The sequence below is a fragment of the Solanum pennellii genome, chromosome 1, assembly GCF_001406875.1.
Source record: "Solanum pennellii chromosome 1, SPENNV200".
NCBI classification, from domain to species: domain Eukaryota; kingdom Viridiplantae; phylum Streptophyta; class Magnoliopsida; order Solanales; family Solanaceae; genus Solanum; species Solanum pennellii.
Window position 1 is genome coordinate 102,944,156 of NC_028637.1, and position 23,358 is coordinate 102,967,513.

General features: G+C 29.9%; 2 protein-coding genes and 1 pseudogene across 2 annotated transcripts; 2 read left to right on the forward strand and 1 right to left on the reverse strand.

The window, feature by feature from the left end:
* Window positions 1-5,685: 5,685 nt before the first annotated feature.
* LOC107025834 lies at window positions 5,686-11,073 on the reverse strand (annotated as a pseudogene).
* A 1,996-nt stretch (window positions 11,074-13,069) lies between these two features.
* On the forward strand, window positions 13,070-19,849 carry LOC107032095 (ubiquitin-like domain-containing CTD phosphatase). The gene is made up of 6 exons (XM_015233676.2): window positions 13,070-13,395; window positions 16,121-16,265; window positions 18,643-18,757; window positions 18,835-18,898; window positions 19,014-19,179; window positions 19,334-19,849. Exons 1-6 carry the CDS (start codon window positions 13,130-13,132, stop codon window positions 19,577-19,579), a joined length of 1,002 nt encoding a protein of 333 aa, XP_015089162.1. The 5' UTR covers window positions 13,070-13,129; the 3' UTR covers window positions 19,580-19,849.
* A 959-nt stretch (window positions 19,850-20,808) lies between these two features.
* LOC107032066 (COBRA-like protein 6) lies at window positions 20,809-23,131 on the forward strand. The gene is made up of 6 exons (XM_015233633.2): window positions 20,809-20,963; window positions 21,039-21,118; window positions 21,554-22,007; window positions 22,081-22,237; window positions 22,475-22,746; window positions 22,848-23,131. The coding sequence occupies exons 1-6, from the start codon at window positions 20,843-20,845 to the stop codon at window positions 23,129-23,131; spliced, it is 1,368 nt and encodes a 455-aa protein (XP_015089119.1). The 5' UTR covers window positions 20,809-20,842.
* The last annotated feature ends 227 nt before the right edge of the window (window positions 23,132-23,358 follow it).

The following is a 23,358-nucleotide window of genomic DNA, read 5'->3' on the forward strand; positions in this document are numbered from 1 at the left end:
TCATTTTTATCATTCGCCCAATCTGAATCTGAGAAACCCCGAAGCTCCAAGTCCCCGGGTCGAATGAGTAAACCACGACCAAGAGTGCCAAAAATGTACCTGAGAATGCGTTTTAGACAATGGTAATCATGTTCACTTGGTTGATGCATGCGCTGAGCAACTCGGTTGACAGCAAACTGGATGTCAGGACGGGTAATGGCCAGATACTGTAGAGCCCCAATGAGGCTGCGGAAGTGGGTGATATCGGCAAAGGGGGTGTCGGCTCCATTCGTAGACGAAGAGACTGCCATCGGTGTTGGTTGACTGGTGCATTTTTCCAGTCCAGCTTTCTGCAACAGATCTCGAGCATATTTTGACTAATGAAGAAACAAGCCGCTGCCTGTCCGAGAAACCTCCATTCCCAGAATTTGACTGCTTGGACAAATCAATCTTTTATAAATTTAAAACGTGTTTTGTCAACAAAAGAATTGTATATTAATGTATTCTAATTTAAGTTCTTAAATACATTATGTGTGCATTTTTTTATTAAACCAAGAAAGGTCGTAAAATAATTGAAAAATCTCACCTATTATGTTTTTGTGTATTTAATTTACTCGGCATTTTTTAAAGAAAAATTGGTATTATTTTGTTTGTTTTTAAATAAAAATCTATTTAAGTTGACAAAAGATGAACATGCTATTTTATTATTATTTTTTCAGTTGAAGAAATAAAAGCATGACTTTCATGTGAAATAAATACATTTTTTACAAAATAAAAATATTTAAATAATTAAACAACCAACTCACAAGATTAGAATATAAAATTTATACTTTGTTAAGTACTTGAATTATAAGTTAATTTTTGCAATAAATAAAAAATTTAATTAATAAAAGACAAAGTTAATAAATGATAAGATATAAGCGTTTGACAATCAGATGTATACATTTACTATCTTTTACTTACTGTAATATTGCAAGAAACAATTTATCAAACAAATCGCAATTCTATTTCATCAAGCATCTAGATAACCATATGAAAATTAGACTTACACAATTCATTAAAATGAATTCAACATAAATTCTTCCTTCCCTTTTCTAATGTAAAAGACATAATAGAAATTTATTACCATAAATTTATGCTAATAAAATAAAAATTGGCATCTTAGTTCATACTCATTCTTAGTAATGACCCCAACAAGGATTACACAGAACATTTTTATGACTTGAAGATTTATCAGATCATAGATCATAGATTAGTAGAAAACAGGCCTCCTGATGTACTGAACTGGCATAACTCGAGCCGTGAAAGGATGAAAATTAATGGTGCGTTTCAACCACCAGGTGGAATAACATGTGGGTGAATGAAGCGAGATCGAAGTATTGGAGGACGAAACAATGGCTGACTATTCATGCGATGAAACCCCCTAAAACACCCACAATTAGCACAAATAAATTCTTCTTTAGTTCCATCATCACCCTTCTTCACAAATTCACGACATCCATCAACCGAATAGTCACCAAACTTAGTAGCATGATTTTTTAGGCATATACCATATTTTATCGTCATATCACCATTTGGATTTGAGCTTGAATTGCTTGCCATTTTTTGGGGGGGCTAAAGACTTAAAAGGGTGAAGTTTTAGTTTTTGCCTTTTGATTTGAGTTAAACAATCTTTAATAGTGTGAGTAATTCTCTAATTTTCAACACTTATTAATTTCCTATTTACAATACTTGTAATGAGATTATCTATGTTAAAGGAAATTTACTTGAAGTGATATTGCATTAAAAACACCTTTTACACAACATTTGAATATATATAGTTATAATAATGATTTGAAAAAGTATATATATATATATATATATATATATATATATATATATATATATGACGAGAAAATATTTGTGTACTGACATGTTATGTATTTATTAATTTAATGTGGATATTTAGGTCCAATTTGGTCATGTGACATGAAATAATGACTTAAAATCATGATATGAAATTATGAGATGAAATTGATGTTTTATTTGTCAGAATCATAAAACCCATAACTTATAAAATTATCAAAATTGTCTCAATTTTTTTATACAATCTTATTAGTCAAGCAAAATTTTATAAAATAACATGATATACTATCACAAAGCTATTCTAAAATATTAAAATATTTATTAATCAAACTTTAATTCTGTATAAAAACTAAATATAAGTGGTAGTGTCTAATATTTAATATAATTCTCCCACATACTATAAACATTCTCCTCACGTTGAACTTGCATTTCTCGATTATACGATCGAGAAGGCGAACGATCATTGTTACTTTGAGCCACTTGTTTGTCTATTTGATTGGTATATAAATTGATAAAGATAATGAATTTGGCTAATGTAAATGGTAGAGCATGAATTGATTTAAAGTAATAATAATTTTATGTCGGTAAAAATAATTATTATATAAGATATAAACGATTTTAAAAGTAATGATATGAATCATGAATTTTAAAATTCACATATGAAACAAATAGTTAGTAAATAAAAATGAATATTCAAACTAGAAGTGAAACTATATTTCTCGTATGACCCTTTATTCTAAGCTTGTATTTGGATATACGATATGATTCTTGAATTTCAAATTATGATTTCATTTTTAAAAAAAATTCTAATACTTGACCTATACGTTTATATTTTGTAAACCATCATTTTGAATTTTGTGAAAAAAGACTCATGCTTTCTGTGAACAGATTATTCTACCATGTCAATGTGATATAATTATATTAAAGAATAACTAACTATTATTACTATACTATTGACCATTTTATCTTTATAAAATTATGCAGATTTGGAAGTTTGTAATCACAAATAATTTATTATAAAAAAATGATATGTGATTTAATCGACAAAGCACCTTTGAATATTTCAATATCGAATCATGATTTCACATTGAATGACTCAATCGTCCGTAAAAAAATATTTAATTCAATATGCTATTTATATTGATTTACAAATTTAATTTAAAGATAAGATTAAGTTCATACTAATTGATCATATATAAAATTTACTGATATGATTTCAATATATATTAGGAATTAAAGTTTTTTTTATGGATAACTTAATTTAGTGAATATTTCATTTAAAAGTTCAAATTGTTGAAGAAAACTTATCTTTTATTTAGTTAATCATACCAATTACTGCTAAAAGCAAGTCTAATTCTTTACCAAGCTAAACTTGAATATAAAACAACTAAAGATACATTTGACTACTCTTTTTTCTTTATTTGTGAAAATAATAGCAAGAAAAACGTTCACTTATTAGAACATAGGAAAACAAACTTAAATATAATAGATCATCGTACATTTTTCAAAATATAGAGAAAAATTTGGAATTTATTTTTATTTTCATAAATGATTCTCGGAAATAAATATTAATGACTTAGCAATTAAATTTGTGGATTTCAGTATGAATAACCACTTTAACGAAATAGATAAGTAGCGACAACAAAATTTTCATCTTAGCAATAAGATTTATAACCACAAAAATATATAGTGATAATTGAATTAATATTATTGCATCCAGGGTAGCTAAAACCTTTAACAATTTTTACATAAAGTGTTGAATATGAATACTCATATTTATTATTATAGCTAATATATAATATAACGATAATTATATTTTCATCGTTAAATAATTGTCTCACAATCATTTATTTATCATAATTAACTAAAGATTGAAATTAACGAAATAATATATATATATATATATATATATATATATATATATTTCTTTGAATTGGAGTACTATGTAGTAATTCTATATATATATATTATATATGAAATATTGATTTGTGTGGATATATAATTCTTATATATATACTAGATGATTTTAAGTTTAAATGCTTGGGTGAATCAATCTTTTATAAAAATAATTTTTTATATTTAATTGTTGTCAAAACTCACACATATTATATTATATTTTTTAAAAAATTTCTTTTGACATTTCTGTCCATTTCCATCCCTACCATCTCGTTTGAAGAAGTTTGATTCTTTCTCTTTCATAGGGATCCACCCCAATTCACACTGAAGAAGACGAACAACATTGGTCCCCATATTTTTATCTATTTTCTTTTCATCTCCATTTACTTTCTTTCTTCACGTCACTTTGATCTTCTCAAACGTTTTATTAAGTTCAGTTGAAGATCTTACTATGTATTATGGTATTGGATCATCAATGATAACATGATTATGTCTAACGTTGTGTTGGAGAAATAACTAAAATATTTATATAAAATTATAATTTCTATATCTAAAAGTATCATAACCTAAAAAAAACAAATTATTATTTCTACAAATGATGTTAAAAAAAAAAAATGGAGTAACAAATTTCTATTTGCTAATCATACATCTTCAAGTATACATAGCACATTTTGTTTTTCTTGCCAACAACTTTTATGAGAAGTAAAGGATATAGTTCAATTTGACAAATATCAATTTTCAGAAATTAAAAAGAGACACAATGTGAACAATTTCGCTATATCATTTTTAATTTTATTTCTTTTTTGTTACCTATATCAAATATTATCATTACTATTATCAATATTCATGTTTCCTTCCTTATCATATTCTATTCGTTTTCTAATTTTTGCCACCTATCACCAAGCACAACAAAACTCGTATAATTGTCATCACCACCAAATAAAAAACTGTAAAATTCCTCTAACAAAAGTCAAAACAATTTTTTCCAAATTATAAAAAGCTATACTATATTTAATTGGTTATTGTGTGTTCAAAGATAAATAAACGTTACAATTGAAAACAAAAAGATGCTACTAAAAACCCAAATAGAGAGAACAAGACTGCTTATAAAAGATGTTGATTTCCTCATCAACTTTATTGAAATAAAATTCAATTTGTTATGAATTTCAGCTAGCTAGACTTAATCTTCTTTGAAGAATATCAAGCTTCAAAATGGAGGAAAACAAAGCCTGAACTGAATTTAAATACGTGTCTTTATTTTAATGAAACACTAGAAGATTCATCGAAAATAAGAATTTTGACATGACGTTGATAGGCCAACCCCCTCTCTAATCATCGTCTAGATTTTTTATGTCTAAACATCATAACTTCAAAAATTTCAAGCTTAGAAAAATAAATTGAATTATTTTTTTTTCCAATTATTTGATTAATCTTAAGAAATTTAATCTCATTTCGAATAATAAGAGAAAGTGTATTTTGAAGCTGTGATAAAAAATAAAGAATTGTGATGAAAACTAAAGAATGAAGAAGAAGATGATAATGAGTGCGGTGTGAACATGAGAAGGATGGTAGAGTTTGAGATAAACAAATGTTGATGTCTTTTTACACGTATGTTTATATTTTTTTTTTGTCATGTTAGTTTTAATAAATTAATAATTCACCTTTAAATAGTTAAAATGTTTAATATATATATATACTCATTATGCTAGTTTAAACGTGTAATGTCTGGACAAATTAAGACGAAATCTATGTATCCCTGCTATCTGAAACATGTGATGTCATGTGGAAATTAAGACCTAAATTATTGTAAAAGAACAAATAAAAAAATTAATTAAAAAAATTAAAGAAGAAAACTTAATGATTTATATTATTAAATTCTATGGATCAAAGACATGAGAAAAAAGAAACCAAAATATTAAATAAGTAGAGAACAAAGACTTATTTTAAGCAACTAATTCTTATTCCTTAGATATCCTTTTTTTCTAAGGGCCTAATTCTGTGTCTGGTGTTGTTAATCCAATTCTTCAAGAAATTTGGGAGTGATGTCAATTTCATCACAAAAGGGGATAGCTTGTTTATTGCTCTTTATCCATTTCCATCTCATGATCTCGTTTGCAAAAATTCAAATCCTCTCTTAAGGATTCAACCTCATTCTCTTTGAAGAAGATGAACAAACATTGTACTTTCTTTTCAACTTCCTTACTTTTATCTTTTCTCCATCCATTTCCATCTTTGTCTCCATATCAATGTTGTTCTTCTTAGACGTTTCACAAAGTTGGCCCTAGGTCTCACTATGTATTGTGATGATAGATCATCAATGATAACAAGGGGAGTATCTGTTATTATAGTTGAATCTATAATTAATTACCTATAAAAAACTATAAATTCTAGATCTAAAAATTCATTTGACATTTTAAGTAAGAAAGGAACAAAAAACAATCAATTTTCTTCCCTTTTAGTTTAGTAAACAAAATATTGCCTTTAGATGTGTAATTCTATAATCTTTAAGTTGACGGTAAATAAAATTTAAAGATTCTGCTAAAAAAGAGAGAGCTCATATTTCTACAGGTGATGATATGATGAATCACATTTGACATATGAAAAAAAATCAAATCAACAAGTGAGAGATATATGTGTTGAAAAAAAATATAATTGATCTTTGTAATTTTAACAAGTACCGTGGCTAGGATTAATAGAAATGACAGGACTCTCCACCCTTTCCTCTAGCTCCACCTCAACTTTTTTATGAAAATTTTGATGACAATGACAAGCAGCATAGATGAAGGATTCAAGGGTTTCAGGGGCACCAGTTGGACAAAATTCACCACAACCATCAAGTACATAACCATTAGATCTAGCCGCATAATTATGCCTACACTCAAGATATTTCACAAGATTTGCTTGTTGTTGTTAGAAGCCATAAGAAAGAGATCAATTTATTGAAGGAGAATTAGCTAGGAAACTAGTCTAGCGGTGAAGGAAAATAGGCAAAATGGTTAGTAGATAATATAGGTGGGAGGAAGATTGAGGTGTTTGCTAACTAGGAATGCATTGCATGATCAAATGTCATTTACTTTCTGTTTCGGCATTATCAAGTACTTGTTTAGTAAATTCATATATGAAATTAATTCAATCAGAGTATTTATAAGACTGGTTAGAAACTATTTTGTTATGGATTAATCAGAATTTACTGAAAAACTCTGTAGCTAATTTATATTTTCTTTAATGAAAAAGAATGACATATTTAATACTTAGTAAAAAACGGAATTAATTAATAAAAATTATTTTCTATGTTCATGAGTTGGCATCCAAATTCACATAAAATAGGGTTGATTCTTTTCCTATTTTATCTCTTCGCACAACACAATATACCATTAAAAACACACATATAATTAAGAAATGCTCAATAAAAAAATAGTGACCTTCTTCCAATGCAATTGGTGGGCGTTGTTTTAACGGATGTTACTTTAAAAATGTATATATAATATTTTAATGTATAAAACTTAAAAAGTATAAATATATATAAAATTTATATATAATTTTATACTTCTTATTTAGCCTTTAATAACATTATCATATGAATATTATAATACATCTAAAATTTAAAAAAAAAATATCTCAATTTTTCTTTAAAATTTCATATTCAATCACTTACCTTATAAAACCAAATTAAGGGAAAATAACTTTCAAAAAATAAAAATCAATTGGAAAGCTCTTTGTTAGTAGTCTTAAGGAAAATCAGTCCACTAAAATCAATAACAAGAAGCTTTTTAATTTTTTCTCAATGGAGTTTCTTAAAATTTGTTTTTCAATTTTTTCCATGTGGATTATTTTTAAAAGAAAATAATATGGAAGAAAATGAAGAGGTTAAATTGCAAATCATAAAATATTAGAATTAAATATATATTACTAGAAGAAAAAACATGCTAAAATGCAATTTACTCATTTGTTTTGTATATATTTATTTTCAAATTTTATTTTAAAATTAATTAGCTATCTATATATTAATTCAGTTAAGTGATTTAACTACTACGACAAATAAATCTAACCTCATAATATGAACTATTATATCATTGCATGTTAGTTGATTAGAAAAAGAAATACTTTGGCTGGTTTTATAAAGAATTATCATAATTTGTATCCCAAATTTGAAGAACTATTTTGAGCAACTTTTCGAGTAGTTAATAATTGTCATGTCTCTAGATTTACTCTAGGAGGTAGGACTAGATTTGAATGTGTTAAAATGGACAAAATGAATTTAATTGACTTAGAATTTATTTAGATCAAAATGAGCTAAAGATCAAGTTATAGCTCAATTCGCTCATTTTTTATCTAATCAAATTCTTTATTTGTTTTCTTATAATTAGTATAAGCACCTAATAATTTCTTGTTCCGTAAATAACTTGTCATGAAATTTTAAAAAATCTTTATTAAAGTATTTAGATAAAGTTTTACCTGAATCAATTTGAGTTGTGTATCAATTAAAATGATTTGATCTACTGAAATAAAGAAGATCAGTAACTCGTTCAAATCTAAATGTGTTAATCAAGTCATAAATAATTTTATGGACTGATTTGATCATTTTTATACATAATTATTTACTTATATCAATTATATAACTATGTGTACATATGAGGTTAGTTAAATAATTTTGACTTAAATTTTATAAAGGTTAATTGAATAATTTTGACATAAAAATTTATAAATAATAAATCCCAAAACCCAATAATTCGAATGGTCAATTGATTTTTTGACATCTCAAAGTCAAAAAATTCAAATATTAAATTTGTATAAATAATTATATATAAAGTTTCAAGGAACAAAGCAACAAAAAGTTTATATAAAGTTTTAAATTGGAGATGCTCCTTGAATCCTTGCATCTTTCATCTATGTTGCTTGCCATTGCTATTGAAATTTTCATAGAAAATTTTTTGCTGTCACATTACATAATTAAAATTAGGGATAATGCATAAGTACCCCCTCAATCTATGCCCGAAATCCCAGAGACACACTTATACTATATTAAGGTCCTATTACCCCCCTGAACTTATTTTACAGGTAATTTTCTACCCCTTTTTAGCCTACGTGGCACTAGTTTGAAAAAAAAGTCAACCATCGTTGGGCCCACAAGATAGTGACACGTAGATCGAAAAGGGGTAAAAAATTATTAATAAAATAAGTTCAGGGGGGTAATAGGACCTTAGTATAGTATAAGTGTGTCTCTGAGATTTCAGGCATAGGTTGAGGAGGTACTTGGGCCTTATCCCTTAAAATTATAAAATTGAAAAGCATATTGAAATTATATATATCTATAATTTAAAATTGTCGATCAAAAATATCTTTTATTTTCTTAAATATTATGTCAAATTAATATTAGATGAAAGATGCAACGATTCAAGGAGCATCTCCAATGAAAAATAGAGAAGGGCTTCAAGGAGCACCAATTGATCATCAAGTACTTTGCCATTATCAAGCAACATAGTCATGCATATATACTCTCAAAATACTGCACATGTTTCTAATTACTTATTCATTTTTTATTTTTTTTTGTTTATTTTTGACAAATCAAGAACAGACAATTTATTTTTAACCTATTATATTCTCAATTAATATTTTTAAAAAAAGTAAAATTTCTTGAAAATCTTAATCTTTTAAGAGATAAGTACTAAAAAACACCTCTAACCTATCCCCTTTTTTGAGTGTCATACCTAAACTATTGAGAGTGTGAGTTTCATACCTAAACTATCACTTATTAATTTGAGAAACACACATCTCTATTTTATAATACTCTCACGATGGTGTGTAATACACCCTCCCTTTTATCACCCCCACCCCCTCTTTCAAATATTAATTTAGAGATTCTTTTTTATTTTTGTAAAAATAATTCTACCCGTTTCACCTAACCCTATGCTTTCAAATTTTTTTCTCGTTTTGCGTCAGATATATACATATAAAAAATATTTTTACTTGTTACCGCAAAAATTTTCTTATAACAATTTTTTTTATGATATATTTGATACAAAAGTAGAAAAAAACTCCTAAAAATATATGTACATATCTAACACAAAATGAGAAAAATATAAAATAAAATAAAAATTAGGAGTGTAGGTTTCAATATGATATGGTAGAATTTTTTTTTAAAAATAAAATAATATCAACTTTTTTTGGTTTTGGATGGATATTTTTATTTTTTTTGGTGGGTGGGGAAAGAGGGGGGAGCCGGAAGTATGATTTTTTTCATAAAATTAAAAAAAAAAAGGGAGATGGTGAAGTGGGGTAAGAAACACAATTGAAATTTTTTTTTTAAAACCCTTCTTCCTTTGTAGTACTTCAATCTTTAATTTTTTTAATTAATATCAATAGTTTATTGTATAATTTTGTGAAAGTATAATATTTTATGCATGTGAAATGTCATGTGTCAAGGTTTTTCAAATGAAAGAGAGAGTATGCTACACAACACAGTGAGGTGTGTTTTTCAAACTAAGAAATGATAATTTGACTATGAAATTCAGACTCTCCATAGTTTAGGTATGAAATAAAAAAAATTGGCGTATTTTATCTTAATTTTTAATTTATCCACTTTATAATTAATAGAGATAAAATGATAAATTTATTATATTAATCATAATTCTTTTTCTAGGTTTGTTTATTAAAAAAAACAAATAATTGCGGACGGAAATTCATAACAAAATACTTCTTGTTGGAAGCCATGGGAAAGAAATAAATTAATTAAAGGAGATTTATTAGTTAGAAAACAAGTCTAGCTGCGAAGGAAAAAAGGCAAAAGAATGAGTAAATATAATATAGATGGGAGCAAGGTTGAGGTATCTGCTTACTATGACTGCTTGACATGGATCAAATATCATTTGAAAATAATTAATGAATTTTTATTGACCAAAATAACTTGAGTTTTATGTATACTTGGATATTAATTGATAAATATTTATTGATCAGCTTAACTTGAATTTTAAATATTTTTAACTTTATTAAAGTTAAATATGAAATGTGTGATCACTAAAATCTAAAAGGGTCAAGTTTAAAATCAGGTATTAGGTTTAACTCACGCCTCAAAAGTTAAGTCAAAGGGAGGAGGATTGTCCAAGTCTTGTAAGGAGTCCATCCATCTCACTAATAATCGATGTGAAACTTTGTCATTCTTCAACATTAAGACATGAAATTCTTTTTAAATTATGATCAAATTTTTAACGACACGTCTTAATTTAACTTAGATCTCATTATCATTAAAAAAAATTCTAGAAATTATCATTAAGCTTATTTTATGCACTCTGTACACTTCTTGTGATATGTGCACCTAGCGTGATTAAACACATAAAAACCTTTTTGAAGCGGCATTGACCAATAGAAATTGGTCACGTGTAACTAAAATTCCCATGTAAATTGATAGGCACATATCATTTTTAATTGATTTGACAATTAATTATTTTACATAATTTTTGACATTGAAACTTTTATATATTTAATCATTTTCATTTCTTTCTTTATAGAATATTATTTCTTTCCTCACTTCAATTTTTTTTCACTTTTATTAAATTTTTATCTTATGACCTTTAATTATTTTTTAAAAAAAATTACGTGTATATTTAAAAAAATAGTTTTATATTTTTTAAAATATGTACTTTTATTTTAATATTTTATTTGACCTTTTCGCCTTTTCTAATATTGGAATTGATTTATTTTAAATACAAAACATTTTAATCAAATTAAAGAAAGACAAGAACAATAAAGAACAATAATAAATCAACAAAAAAAAAGGAGAAAATAATAAATGAATGTAAAAAGGTGGAAAAAAGGTTCAAACACAAGATAACTTTTTTTAATTAAATAATTATGTTGTTAAACTTACTTGCTTGAAATAAAAGAATGAAAACATTTTTTAAATACTATTTTTAAAAGTAAAATAAATATTTACATACATGCCTTCCTTTTTTAAAAAAAAATGAAAAATGCTAGGTTGATGAAACTACTTTCATAAAGCAAATATCGTAGAAAGATACAAAATTGCAAAGCTGTAATTTTCAAAATAATCACGATGTAGGTTGTCATCATACATAAATGTTATGTTTCTGCTATATTTTTAGTAAAAACAAATTTGATTCTCTTCTACTCAATTGTATTTTCTCATAAAGTATAAATTATCTAAATTATAATTAAAATTTGCTAGCCAATTAAATTTAGTCATTAATTTTTCTGTATGTCATGTATCTTTAATTAAATAAGGTTAAGAACAATGAAAAATAAAAATAAAGAGAAATCAAATTCGCAAAATTTTAATCTCAGAATGTTCTTAAAACATAATAATCAATAATATTTGATATTTTAAATTCATTTCCCAATTTAAATATCTTAAGAAAATAATACAATAGCTAGTTAATATCTACCCAATCAAATAAAAAGATTTTCTTTCTTCAAGTATCTTTATATTTCTAGAATAATGATAATAAATCTTTGTAATAGTCACATCAATTTATAGACGTTTAAATATATTTTTAAAATTAAAATTAATAAAATGTTAACTTACATCAATAATGTCTCAAGAAATATAGAGTTAAAACAAAATTTTCCTTATTATCGTTTGTTAATTGTGAATAAGAAGAAGATAATTAGTGTGAGATACCATTTATGATTATTATTTTTCTACTTTCATCTAAGCATCATTTTACTGAATTTAAGAAGCTTATTTAATAAATAAATATTTTTTAAAATAATTAATTTATCAAAAAATTTGGAAAATATTTTTCTCCATTATCAATTCCAATGAAAAATCTTAAACTTAATGTGAAGGTATAATTTGCAGACCCTTTTTAATGAAAAAATGACAGAAATCACACATTTAAGTTCTCTTGTTACCATTATCCCCTATCAGTTTTATAAATTTTCAAAATTTTCATTTTTTCGCATCAGATTAATGTATCAGTGCATATGATTAATGTATCTCGCGCATTAAATTAATGTATAATCGCATCAGATTAATGTCTCGCGCATCAGATTAGTTTATCATATATAAAATGTAATGTATCTTACTTAACATCGACTTGTGGAACAATCATAAATATACACAAAAATTCAAATTGGAACTGTATCTCACGTATCAGATTAATGTATCAGCGCTTATATTATTGCATCAATTTGAGAAATTTCTATAATTATAAACTCATAAAGCAAATTATAATTTTATCTTGAAAATATGTGATTTCTATCATTTGCCCCTTTAATTTCCAGATTGTAAATTGCAAACCACTCTATTTTTTTTATAAAAAAGAAAAACTTAAAATTAAAAGCAAAAGAGGCATGAATATTTTTTAAAAAAATTAAAATTAAAAGTAGAGAGGCGTAAATACTTTACTTTCTAGTGAAGTGTACCTAGTGCATTGGAGAAGTAACTAAAAAAATGGCTTCGGAATCATCGTCGGCGGTATCCCCGATGACGGTGGAAGAGTTGACGCTGGCGGTGAAATGGAGCGGTAAAGAGCACACGGTCAGAGTCTGCGGCGATGACACTGTCGGCGAGTTGAAACGACGGATATGTGAAGTCACAAATGTTTTACCTAAACGCCAGAAGCTTCTATACCCAAAAGTCGGTGCAAAACTCGCTGATGACTCTCTTCTTCTATCTCAAATTCCTCTTAAATCCTCCTTCAAAATGACTATGATCGGGTGAGCTTTTCCCTCTTTTTTTTCTCCCCAAAGTCGGGTCCGAATGTACTGAATTGGATGTACAGTTTTCGTATAGATTGACGATGCTGATTAATTTGGGATTGAGGTTTAGTTGTATGATTAAGTACAATCTCTATGTGTTGATTTTTTAAATTTTTGTTAGTATGTATTCTATTTTATGACTGATGAAGGTCTTGGGTATGCTTAGGCAGATTAGAGAAAATCGTCTTTTCTTGCCTTTGCTGGGATTTGAACTGACTTTTTAATCTCATTGAAAGCATGTGCAGAGACTTATATGTTGATTGTCAAATTGTATAATTTTAAGTATGAGTTGGTAATATATAAGCATGTCCTCATTTTAATTGTTGTTACCAACAGCCTGAATTGGTGAAAAGTTTCTTTTGTTGTTAAATTTGTAGCCAAGATAATAAGGTAGTTTGAATCAATCAACAAGTCTGGATATGAAAAATGAAATAAAATAAGATCTCATCAATCAGAATAATTCTTAACTACTTTGGGTAGAGGATGTATCAAGTAGAGAGAAAGATCTCCTTTTTCTTGTTATTTTCCTCACCGAGCAAGTTGCATGATAGGTATCAGTTGTATATGATATAAATGTAACTTCTTTTTTCCCAAAACCAGATGGTACCTAGCATTTTGCATCTAAATGAATCACTATAGCAGATGAACATGTGACACCGTGTCGTACATTATTTTTAAGTCGATGCTGCATGCATTAATGCATTTGACATTAGAAAAAGATAAACCTGTGGCAGTTATTGGATAATACTGAATGGCCAAGTAGGTGTCCCATGTATTTAGCAATAGTCGAATCCTCAAAAGGATATTGACAGTTATGTTTATCGCAACATCCAAGCTAAGAGTCATACTCGACCTATTTAAGAAAAGAAAAGAGAAAACCTAAAGAAAACATTCACGTTAATGATCCACAAACCAATTTGAACAATTTTCGGCTACACCCAGGAAAACACCCAGGAAACCCTTCCGCGAAGCTGTACAATTGCAGATTTCGCTGGACACCAAAATAGACTGTTATTTTCTTCTCTTTGTGTTCCTTTAATGTAAGTGTTCCATAAATGTTATGTTCACGGTTTAATTTTCCGGCCTCACACCATGTTTGATTGCCTATGATAAGTTGTTGATACTCTCAATATAGAAGGTGAATTATTGATCTTGTGCATGTTTGATGTAAGGTGTTCGGCTATAGGGAATGAGAACATTTTCCGTTGTTGTCCCATCTGATTTCTTTTAGTTGGATGAGAAGAATATCACTTTAGGCTCTTTAGATGCAACTCTCTTTAGGTATTTAGAGAGGGGAAGTCTCTTCATAAAGGAATACCTTTTCCGATGCAGGATATTTAAGGAGGAGGCTGAGATGACAGGCTTTTCTTTCAAGCCTTCTTTAATATGCTTATCTTGTTACAAAAGATTATGTGCAATTAAATCCAACTTTTTTTTGTGGTTTGGTATGAGAGCGTGCTTTTGCATCTTATTCTGAAGGAAGTTCACACTAACTTTTTTCTGGTTAATTATGCTAATAGAATCATGGGTGCTATATAATATAGATCAAATTGCTGATCACTTAAGGTAAGATCTGGTAGCACCAAGTCTAACCTTTTCTTTTTTACCATAAGTTTTGGCAGTACAGCTAAGAAATAAATGGATTATTAGATGGAGAGAATAATAATATGGAGATTGTAATTGTAAAGAATCACAATATGAAATGTTCAAAAGAAGAAGAAAAGAATCACAATATGAAACTATAAAGTAGAAAGGAATCACAGTATGGGACATTCATATTGTGCTTGATGTCCAGGCTATTTGCATGGATTGGAACCGAACTTGAACGTTTGTGCCACTAATGCCCTAGGTCTTAATATATCAAATAACTTACTCATTTATTAAAAAAGATACTACAACAAAAATGGTAAAATCATTCTTAAAACCGATCCTTTATATCATTATATATGTAAATAAGCACAAAATTCTGTATTTCAATCAGTAGTATCAATATAATAAATTTAAAGAAAAACCATTTAATTTGCATGTGGCCTATAAGTGGGTTAAATTACTTTCCTACATCAGTCTAGATTATTATCTTTTGCAATGTACCAAGAGATAACTATTGTCATTAATATCTTAATATGGTTGGATTCTAAAAAATCGCCTCCAGCTGTATTGGATAATGCAACCATATGGCCAATTTGAAACATGACATCTAATGCAGGTTTAGTTGACATACCAAATGTTGGCTAGCAATCTCAGTTATTTTTTATTGATATTTTCTAGATAATTTGTTTGATGTTATATTCTTGGTGATGCTTGAAATATGAAAATTACATCCTTTATTTTTCTTCAATTTATAATTGCATTCCCTCTCTTTCTCTCCTCTTCCTTTTATCTTTAGGGATAAGTTATTATGTGTGTCGTATGTGCATTGTTGCTTGAGTTCATAACATTTGAATTATGAGAAGAGTTCATTTATGATAAAGTAGTAGATTTTCATTACTGTATCCACAAGTCTTCTATGAACTCTTGTTAAAAATCTTGTTGCTACGATATAGTGCAACTGAGCTTATTGAAGAAAAAACTACTAACTATCAGTCTTTAATTAGGGGTAATGAGTACAACAACAAGATACCCAGTATACAAATGAGTAACTGTTCAACTTTTTAGGGTTAATGAGTATTACTTTGATTTGCAGGACAGTTGAAGATGATATAATTGTGGATCAAGTGGAATCTCCAGATATCATTGATGATTTTGAGATTGAGCAAGACGAAGCTGTAGATATAAAGGATAAAGAAATCAACAAAGAGAAGTTGAGAAGGCGCATTGCACAGCACAAGGTTTTTTCCCTTAACACTTCCCTATTCTTATAATGAAAATTGGATGCCCATGGAACTTGTGAACCTTTTAGGCTGATACCTGTCATACTATTATTTGTTTTTACTTGTATGCGTCATTGGAAAACTAATTGAACACATTTGTGGAGACAATCATTCTTTTTTATGCACAGAGAGAATGATGGTTGGATTTGGAAATAGAGGAATTCTTTCTACAATTATGAAAGAAGAATAACGTTAACAAAAGTTTATAATTCGGAATTATATTCCATTATAATCCAGGATCTTTTTATATTACCATCTTGGATATTTTTTTTGAGGACACCATCTTGGATAATGTAGTGAGGAAATTTGTTTTATTCAAAGAAAACAAAAAATTTGGGTTTGGAGTGATTTACAATTTTGATCAAGTTAAGATTTTTTTGCCTTTTGTCTTGTAAACCAGGAAATCCACTGTTCTCAAATTTTAAAGTCCGTGTATAATGTGCCACCCCTCTACCCATTTCCACCTTAACAACAGACTCAGTTCAACGAATGATTCTAGCTCGAAGCACACCTACCATGTATATCTAATAGTTGAAAAACGATTCAGGAAATATTTTTACTTAGAAGTGATGGAACTTTTTGGGACTTGAGGTTTAGGAGGAATTTTTAGGACTGGGAGGTGAGTGAGCTCCAAGGATTGCTACAGTTACTTAAAAAGCAATGTGCGCCAGTCAACAGATCCAATGCTTTGAGTTGAGAGTTGAGGAATAACAATATGTTTCCGGTTAAGTCCTTCTATGCGAAGCTCTTTTGGTTAGGATAGATGATAACTTTCCATATGCATCAGTTTGGATACCTAAGGTGCCGAGGGAGGTATGCTTTTTCACATTACTAGAAGGGTGATTTTGATGGCGGAGAATCTTAGGAACAAAAGGTTCTTTGCTTGAGCTGGTGTTTCCTTTGTTAGGATACGGGTGAGAACATGGAGCATATTTTGTTACATTGCGAATTAGCCACGGGGTGATGGGAGAATACTTTTAGACGGTTCGATGTTTCTTGGGTAATGCCAAGATCCGTGAATGAATTGATGTTCATTCGGAAGAGTGGAGCTAGGAGAAGAAGACACAAGGCTTGGAATGCTGCTACTCTTCCTTTAATGTGGGTCATTTGGAAAGAGAGATTGGGTGTCTTTTGAGAGAACCATTTTTTGTAGGTTTCTCCTCTTGTTGGTATTCCACTTGTAAATGGCCAAGTTACCTTGACATTATTAATGAAGCCTTTGACTTGATAAAAAAATTAAGTGATCATCAGATATTCTTCAATGTCTCTCTTTGGACTGAAAATAATGAGTATATTGTGTGGCTTGCTTCATTTGCCTCTATTTGGTATATTTAAATGATGGGAACTTGTGCTTCTCAACAATATAATGTTTTGAGTTGTTACATAGCTAGACCAATTTATTATTATCACTCTCATATTTCAAAATACTTTCTGATGTTATTCTGTTTTGGTTCTTTTTTTTTTTTCCTCGGGTGAGGGGCTGGTGGGAGTTGGAAGGAGCAGAGAGTAAGTACATTAATGGGGTGATCCATGGAAGTAGAGAGGAAGTGCAAATAAATCCACATGATGGGGTGTGGGAATTGAAATGGGAGGGATTTCATATTTGGTTGCTGGGAGGTTTTGGGTGGAGTGGGTGTAGGGAAGATGATGGCAGGAGTTAGAGAGACAGACTTTATCAACATACAAAATGACTTGTAAAAGAATTAGCGACCTGGCTGTGGCTATTCTATTTGATTAGATGGGGATATTGCTTTAATTTGTTATTGGGTTACTTTAATTTTTACTACCAGCCCTGCTTCACCCGAAAGAAAAGAAAAGAAAAGAACCAAAACAAAATAACACCAAAAAGTATCTTGACTATTCATTATTGGTGCACAGATTCTTAACTATTTTTCTAAAAATAGCCAAGTTGCTTTTTTGGTAAGATGTGGCTATTGGTGTATTCAACTATAACTAGTTATAGTTATTTAAAATTACATCCAGTATATTTTCTCAATAATAAACAGCTGATATGTGTGGCTTAAAAACACATGATGTGTGACTTGCCTTTTTATGATGATCATAAGTGTCTGAAAGATGGTAATTTGGNTATTCAACTATAACTAGTTATTTTCTCAATAATAAACAGCTGATATGTGTGGCTTAAAAAACACATGATGTGTGACTTGCCCTTTTATGATGATCATATTGGTGATTATTCAGATTGTGCTCCGTAATCCTTGTATTCAACTATAACTAGTTATTTTCTCAATAATAAACAGCTGATATGTGTGGCTTAAAAAACACATGATGTGTGACTTGCCCTTTTATGATGATCATATTGGTGATTATTCAGATTGTGCTCCGTAATCCTTGCCGTGAAGGTAAAAAGCTGCTTGTTCTGGATATTGATTATACTTTGTTTGATCACCGGTCAACTGCAGAGAACCCACTCGAACTCATGAGGCCATGTAAGTGTCCTATTTGTCCATATTTTCCAGTTATCCAAGCTTGTTTGGCGTCTAATTTTGTCAATTACTGCATGCAGATCTTCATGAGTTTCTCTCGGCTGCTTATGCAGCATATGACATCATGATATGGTCGGCAACCAGGTGAGTATTTACTTTTAGGACCATTGGCAACTCTGATGTTTTTGAAAATCATAATATTTTTTGGGAAAGAGGTTTGTGATCTATATGCATTGCCTTGCTCATTTTCTTTTTGCAGCATGAAGTGGGTTGAGGTGAAAATGAAACAACTTGGTGTACTCAATAATCCGAACTACAAAATTACAGCTATGCTGGACCATATGGCCATGATAACAGTACAATCGGATCATTATGGAGTTTTCGACTGCAAGCCTCTAGGCCTAATTTGGGCTCATTTTCCAGAGGTTGGCTTTTAAAAAAAATTTAGTTGCTTCTTCTTCAATGAATTAATGGCATTAAACATTATGGTTACGTCACTATCTAAAGTTCGATATTCTGAATAAGTGTCTGAAAGATGGTAATTTGGCACACTAACATGTAATCTTGATTATTGTGCAGTTTTACAGTCCCAAAAATACTATAATGTTTGATGACCTACGAAGGAACTTTGTGATGAACCCTCAAAATGGGTTGCCTATAAAGCCATTCAGAAAGGCACACGCTAATCGGAGCAGTGATGACGAGCTAATGAAGCTCACTCAATATTTGTTTGCCATTTCAGATCTTGATGACTTGAGCGTTCTTGATCATAAAAGATGGGAGTCCTTCGATGGAGTCAGTTTTAAAAAACACAGATATTCCTAAGCGTCTGCAACTCCTTCCGAAGTCAACAGAAAAATGATTTGCGTTGGACAATCAAAGAAATGTATCCATTCCGTTCGTCTACTAGGAGATAACTAATATTTCTGATGTATACTTCTAATTATTAGGCAGAAGGGTCTATATTTTGCTGAATTCATTTTGTATTTGGATGATTATGGATTTTTGTGTTTCATTAAGTTACTTGTTCTATTAGTCATGGTTGTTAACATTATTGTCTGATCCAATGCTAAAATCCAGACTTCTTATTTGTCTTTGACGCATTTCATCTTTCATATTCCAGCTTAGTGCAAAAAATGGGTAAGTAGGATATTTGGTCCTTCAGTTATTGCTAAATTCTGATTTAGTCCTTGTGATATATTTAGCACATTTAACTCCAATTAATTGATATGTGCATATTTGATGCTCGTGAATATTCACAAATTTAACGTAGTTGTTCATGTGTTTTGTTAAACTTGTGCTCCTAGTTCATATTAAACGGTAATATGGTTCAAAGAAGACTTCAAGTCTAACAAAGACACAAGGGTAAAAAATTAACAAGGGTAAAAATTAAAATTTATCAATAATTGAGGAACCATACTGCTATTGTCCCTAAATAAATGTAAACGCATTCTGTAAGTTTGTAGTTTTGCTTTTCCATATACTTCCATTTGAAGAAATGAAGTACGAATATAGCTACATGAGCTTTCATTTGATTATGATATAAAATAGATTATTCTGGAAAGTTTGCTTTGTTACAGACTGGAATTTTATAAGTTGGAGATAACATTACTTAAATAGTTTAAAAGATATGTGAGGTGTACGTAGCTTAGTTGGAGAGTTGTCTACATCTTCACCCTGATATGAAGGGTTTAAATCTCACTGTATTCCTACGTAAATACATAAAAATCCTCAACTTATGAATAATAAATATATAATTCTCACGTAACAATCCATATACTATAATCATTCATCTCGTTAAACCAATTATTATTTGTCACATATTACGAATATGATAAAATGACACAAAAATGGAAAGCATTATTAGCAGTAACATATTTGTACAATTAGAGATTAATTCGTAACATAACATTCAAACGTCACCCTATAGATACGCATTCTTAGTACTAAGTCATATAGTCTTAATTATTTTTCGAACAAATAAAAACCATCTCCTTAAATTCATTCTCATTTTATTTATTACTAAATCCACTGTATTATCTTCCTCTCTCATTTTCACAGTTCTAACAAAATCTTTGAGTTTTATGAATGTATAAATCACCACTGAATTTATTTATTTATTTATTTTCAAAAAATAATCAAAGATCAATGGCTAATTTTGGTCTAATCTTAGTGTTAGACCTCCTATTTCTTATTTATCCAGTTGTTTGTGAGTATTTTTCTGTTTTTTTTAATTTTGTTTGTCTTTGAGATTTTGTGATGATTAATTTTAGTTATGATGCAGATGGCTATGATCCAATGGACCCAATGGGTAATATCACTATCAGATGGGATGTGACTACTAGCACTGAGAATGATCATCACGTAAGTTTTTCTTTTCGTTACAATTAAAACACAATAATAGTATGACGGAAAATTAATAAAAGATATAAGGTTAACAATCCGGTTCAGAGTCAGTAGCATGATAAGACGACTTCTCAGTCCTCTGAATTGTTCATTATATTAGGATAAGTGTTGTTTATGATATGGTAGAGGGCCTGAATCATTATCCACTGAGTTTCGAGCTGTAGCTGAAAAATGTCTTGTATGAGACATTGTGAGTTTCCAGATGTTATACAAATATTGATTATTGAAGTATATTGTTAGGACTCTCCTAAAATGTTTGCAGCATTCATTGATTATTGATTGAAACTATTCATGGACCAGACAGAATCTTTGTTATAAGAAAATTATCTTCCACTTTTATGTATCATATCTCATTCGAGTAAGTAGAGACAACGTTCTGTATGTCTATCTCAGATTAGAGTTTCCATCTTCAACTATCAACTTTTCCGCCACATAGAGCAACCAGGTTGGAAGTTGAGCTGGGATTGGCATGGTAAGGAAGTAATATGGCAAATGTGGGGTGCTGAAACTACAGAACAAGGTGATTGTTCTGCAATCAAAGGAGACACCCTGCCACATTGTTGTCTGAAAGAGCCTGTGATTCTTGATCTCCTTCCTGGAGCTCCGTACAATAAGCAGGTCGCAAATTGCTGCAAGGGAGGAGTGTTGACATCCTTGACTCAGGACCCTGAAAAATATGTGTCTTCTTTTGAGATGAGCATTGCAAGTGCATCAAATGATGGATCCGGGCCTCGTATGCCTGAAAACTTCACACTTGGGATTCCTGGATATACGTGTGGTGTTGCCGTGAAAGTCCCTCCAACCAAGTTCCATGAGGATCAAGGACGGCGACAGACTCAAGCAGTTGGTAAGTAAAATAGCTCCTACTCATCCTATAGGATGATCATTCTGTAACTTTTAATCTTTTGTAATGGTTGCAGCTACGTGGGACGTGATTTGTTCTTACTCCCAGTTTAGAGCATCATCTTCTCCAGCATGTTGTGTTTCCTTGTCTGCTTTCTACAGCGAATCAATTGTGCCCTGCTCCGTATGCAGTTGTGGTTGTCAGGGACAGCGCGGTGCATCTCAATGTGTGAAGTAAATATCTTACTCTTTAGCCTCAGTATTTGTACATTATTTAGTCAACTAGTTCCAGGCAGATCGCGGAGGTAGTATGCAATATGTTAGCAATTGAGGTTGTTTCCTAGAATCCTAAGGTTGAAATCCTGACTCCGCCTCTGGTTCTAGTTAACACCAAAACATCTGTCATATTCAACAAGATTGTTATATCTTGTTCATCTAACATGTCTTTTCTTCTTGTGTCTGGAACTACAGGCGCGGTGAGGTGCCACCAGTTTTACAACTAGGCCATAACAAACTGCCAACGCCAATACTAGAGTGTACACGTCACATGTGCCCAATTCAGGTGCATTGGCATGTAAAGCAGAGTTATAGAGAATATTGGAGGGTGAAGATGACTATTAGAAACTTAAACCTAGTTAGAAACTACAGCCAGTGGAACTTGGTGGTCCTGCACCCAAATTTGAGAAGCATAACGCAGGTTTTCAGCTTCGACTACAAGCCCCTTGATCAGTATGGTGATATAAGTAAGTTATACCCAATTCATTTCTTTCATAACACAAACTCAGCTGAAGTCGGCTATATGAATCTTCTAAATCGATTCTTTTTTTTTTTTTTTTGGGTGCAGACGACACAGGGATGTTTTATGGGATTAAGTATTACAATGACATGTTGCTACAAGCAGGAAGGAGTGGGGTTGTGCAAAGTGAGTTGTTACTGCATAAAGATGCAGGGATTTTCACATTTAATGAAGGATGGATGTTTCCAAGAAAGATTTCATTCAATGGTTATGAGTGTGTTTTGCCTTCACCTGATAAATATCCAATGCTTCCAAATATTAGTCAATTTTTGGCTCCCTCAATACTAATCATCATTGTTTTCTCCTTTTGTTTGATATTAACAATATTTTAATCAAGTGTTAATAGTCTCTCACAAGAGGTCTTCGAAGCATAGATGTAAGTATGATACGATTATATGTTGTACTTCAAAAGACAACAACATATTTGAGGATCTCCAATTTTGGGTGGCCAGGATGGGGTTGAGAGATTATTGAAGATTTGGAATGATTTGTGGGAAATCCAACATAATAACTACAGTTTGTATACAGAATGAAATTATTCTGATTAATTTGTGATGAA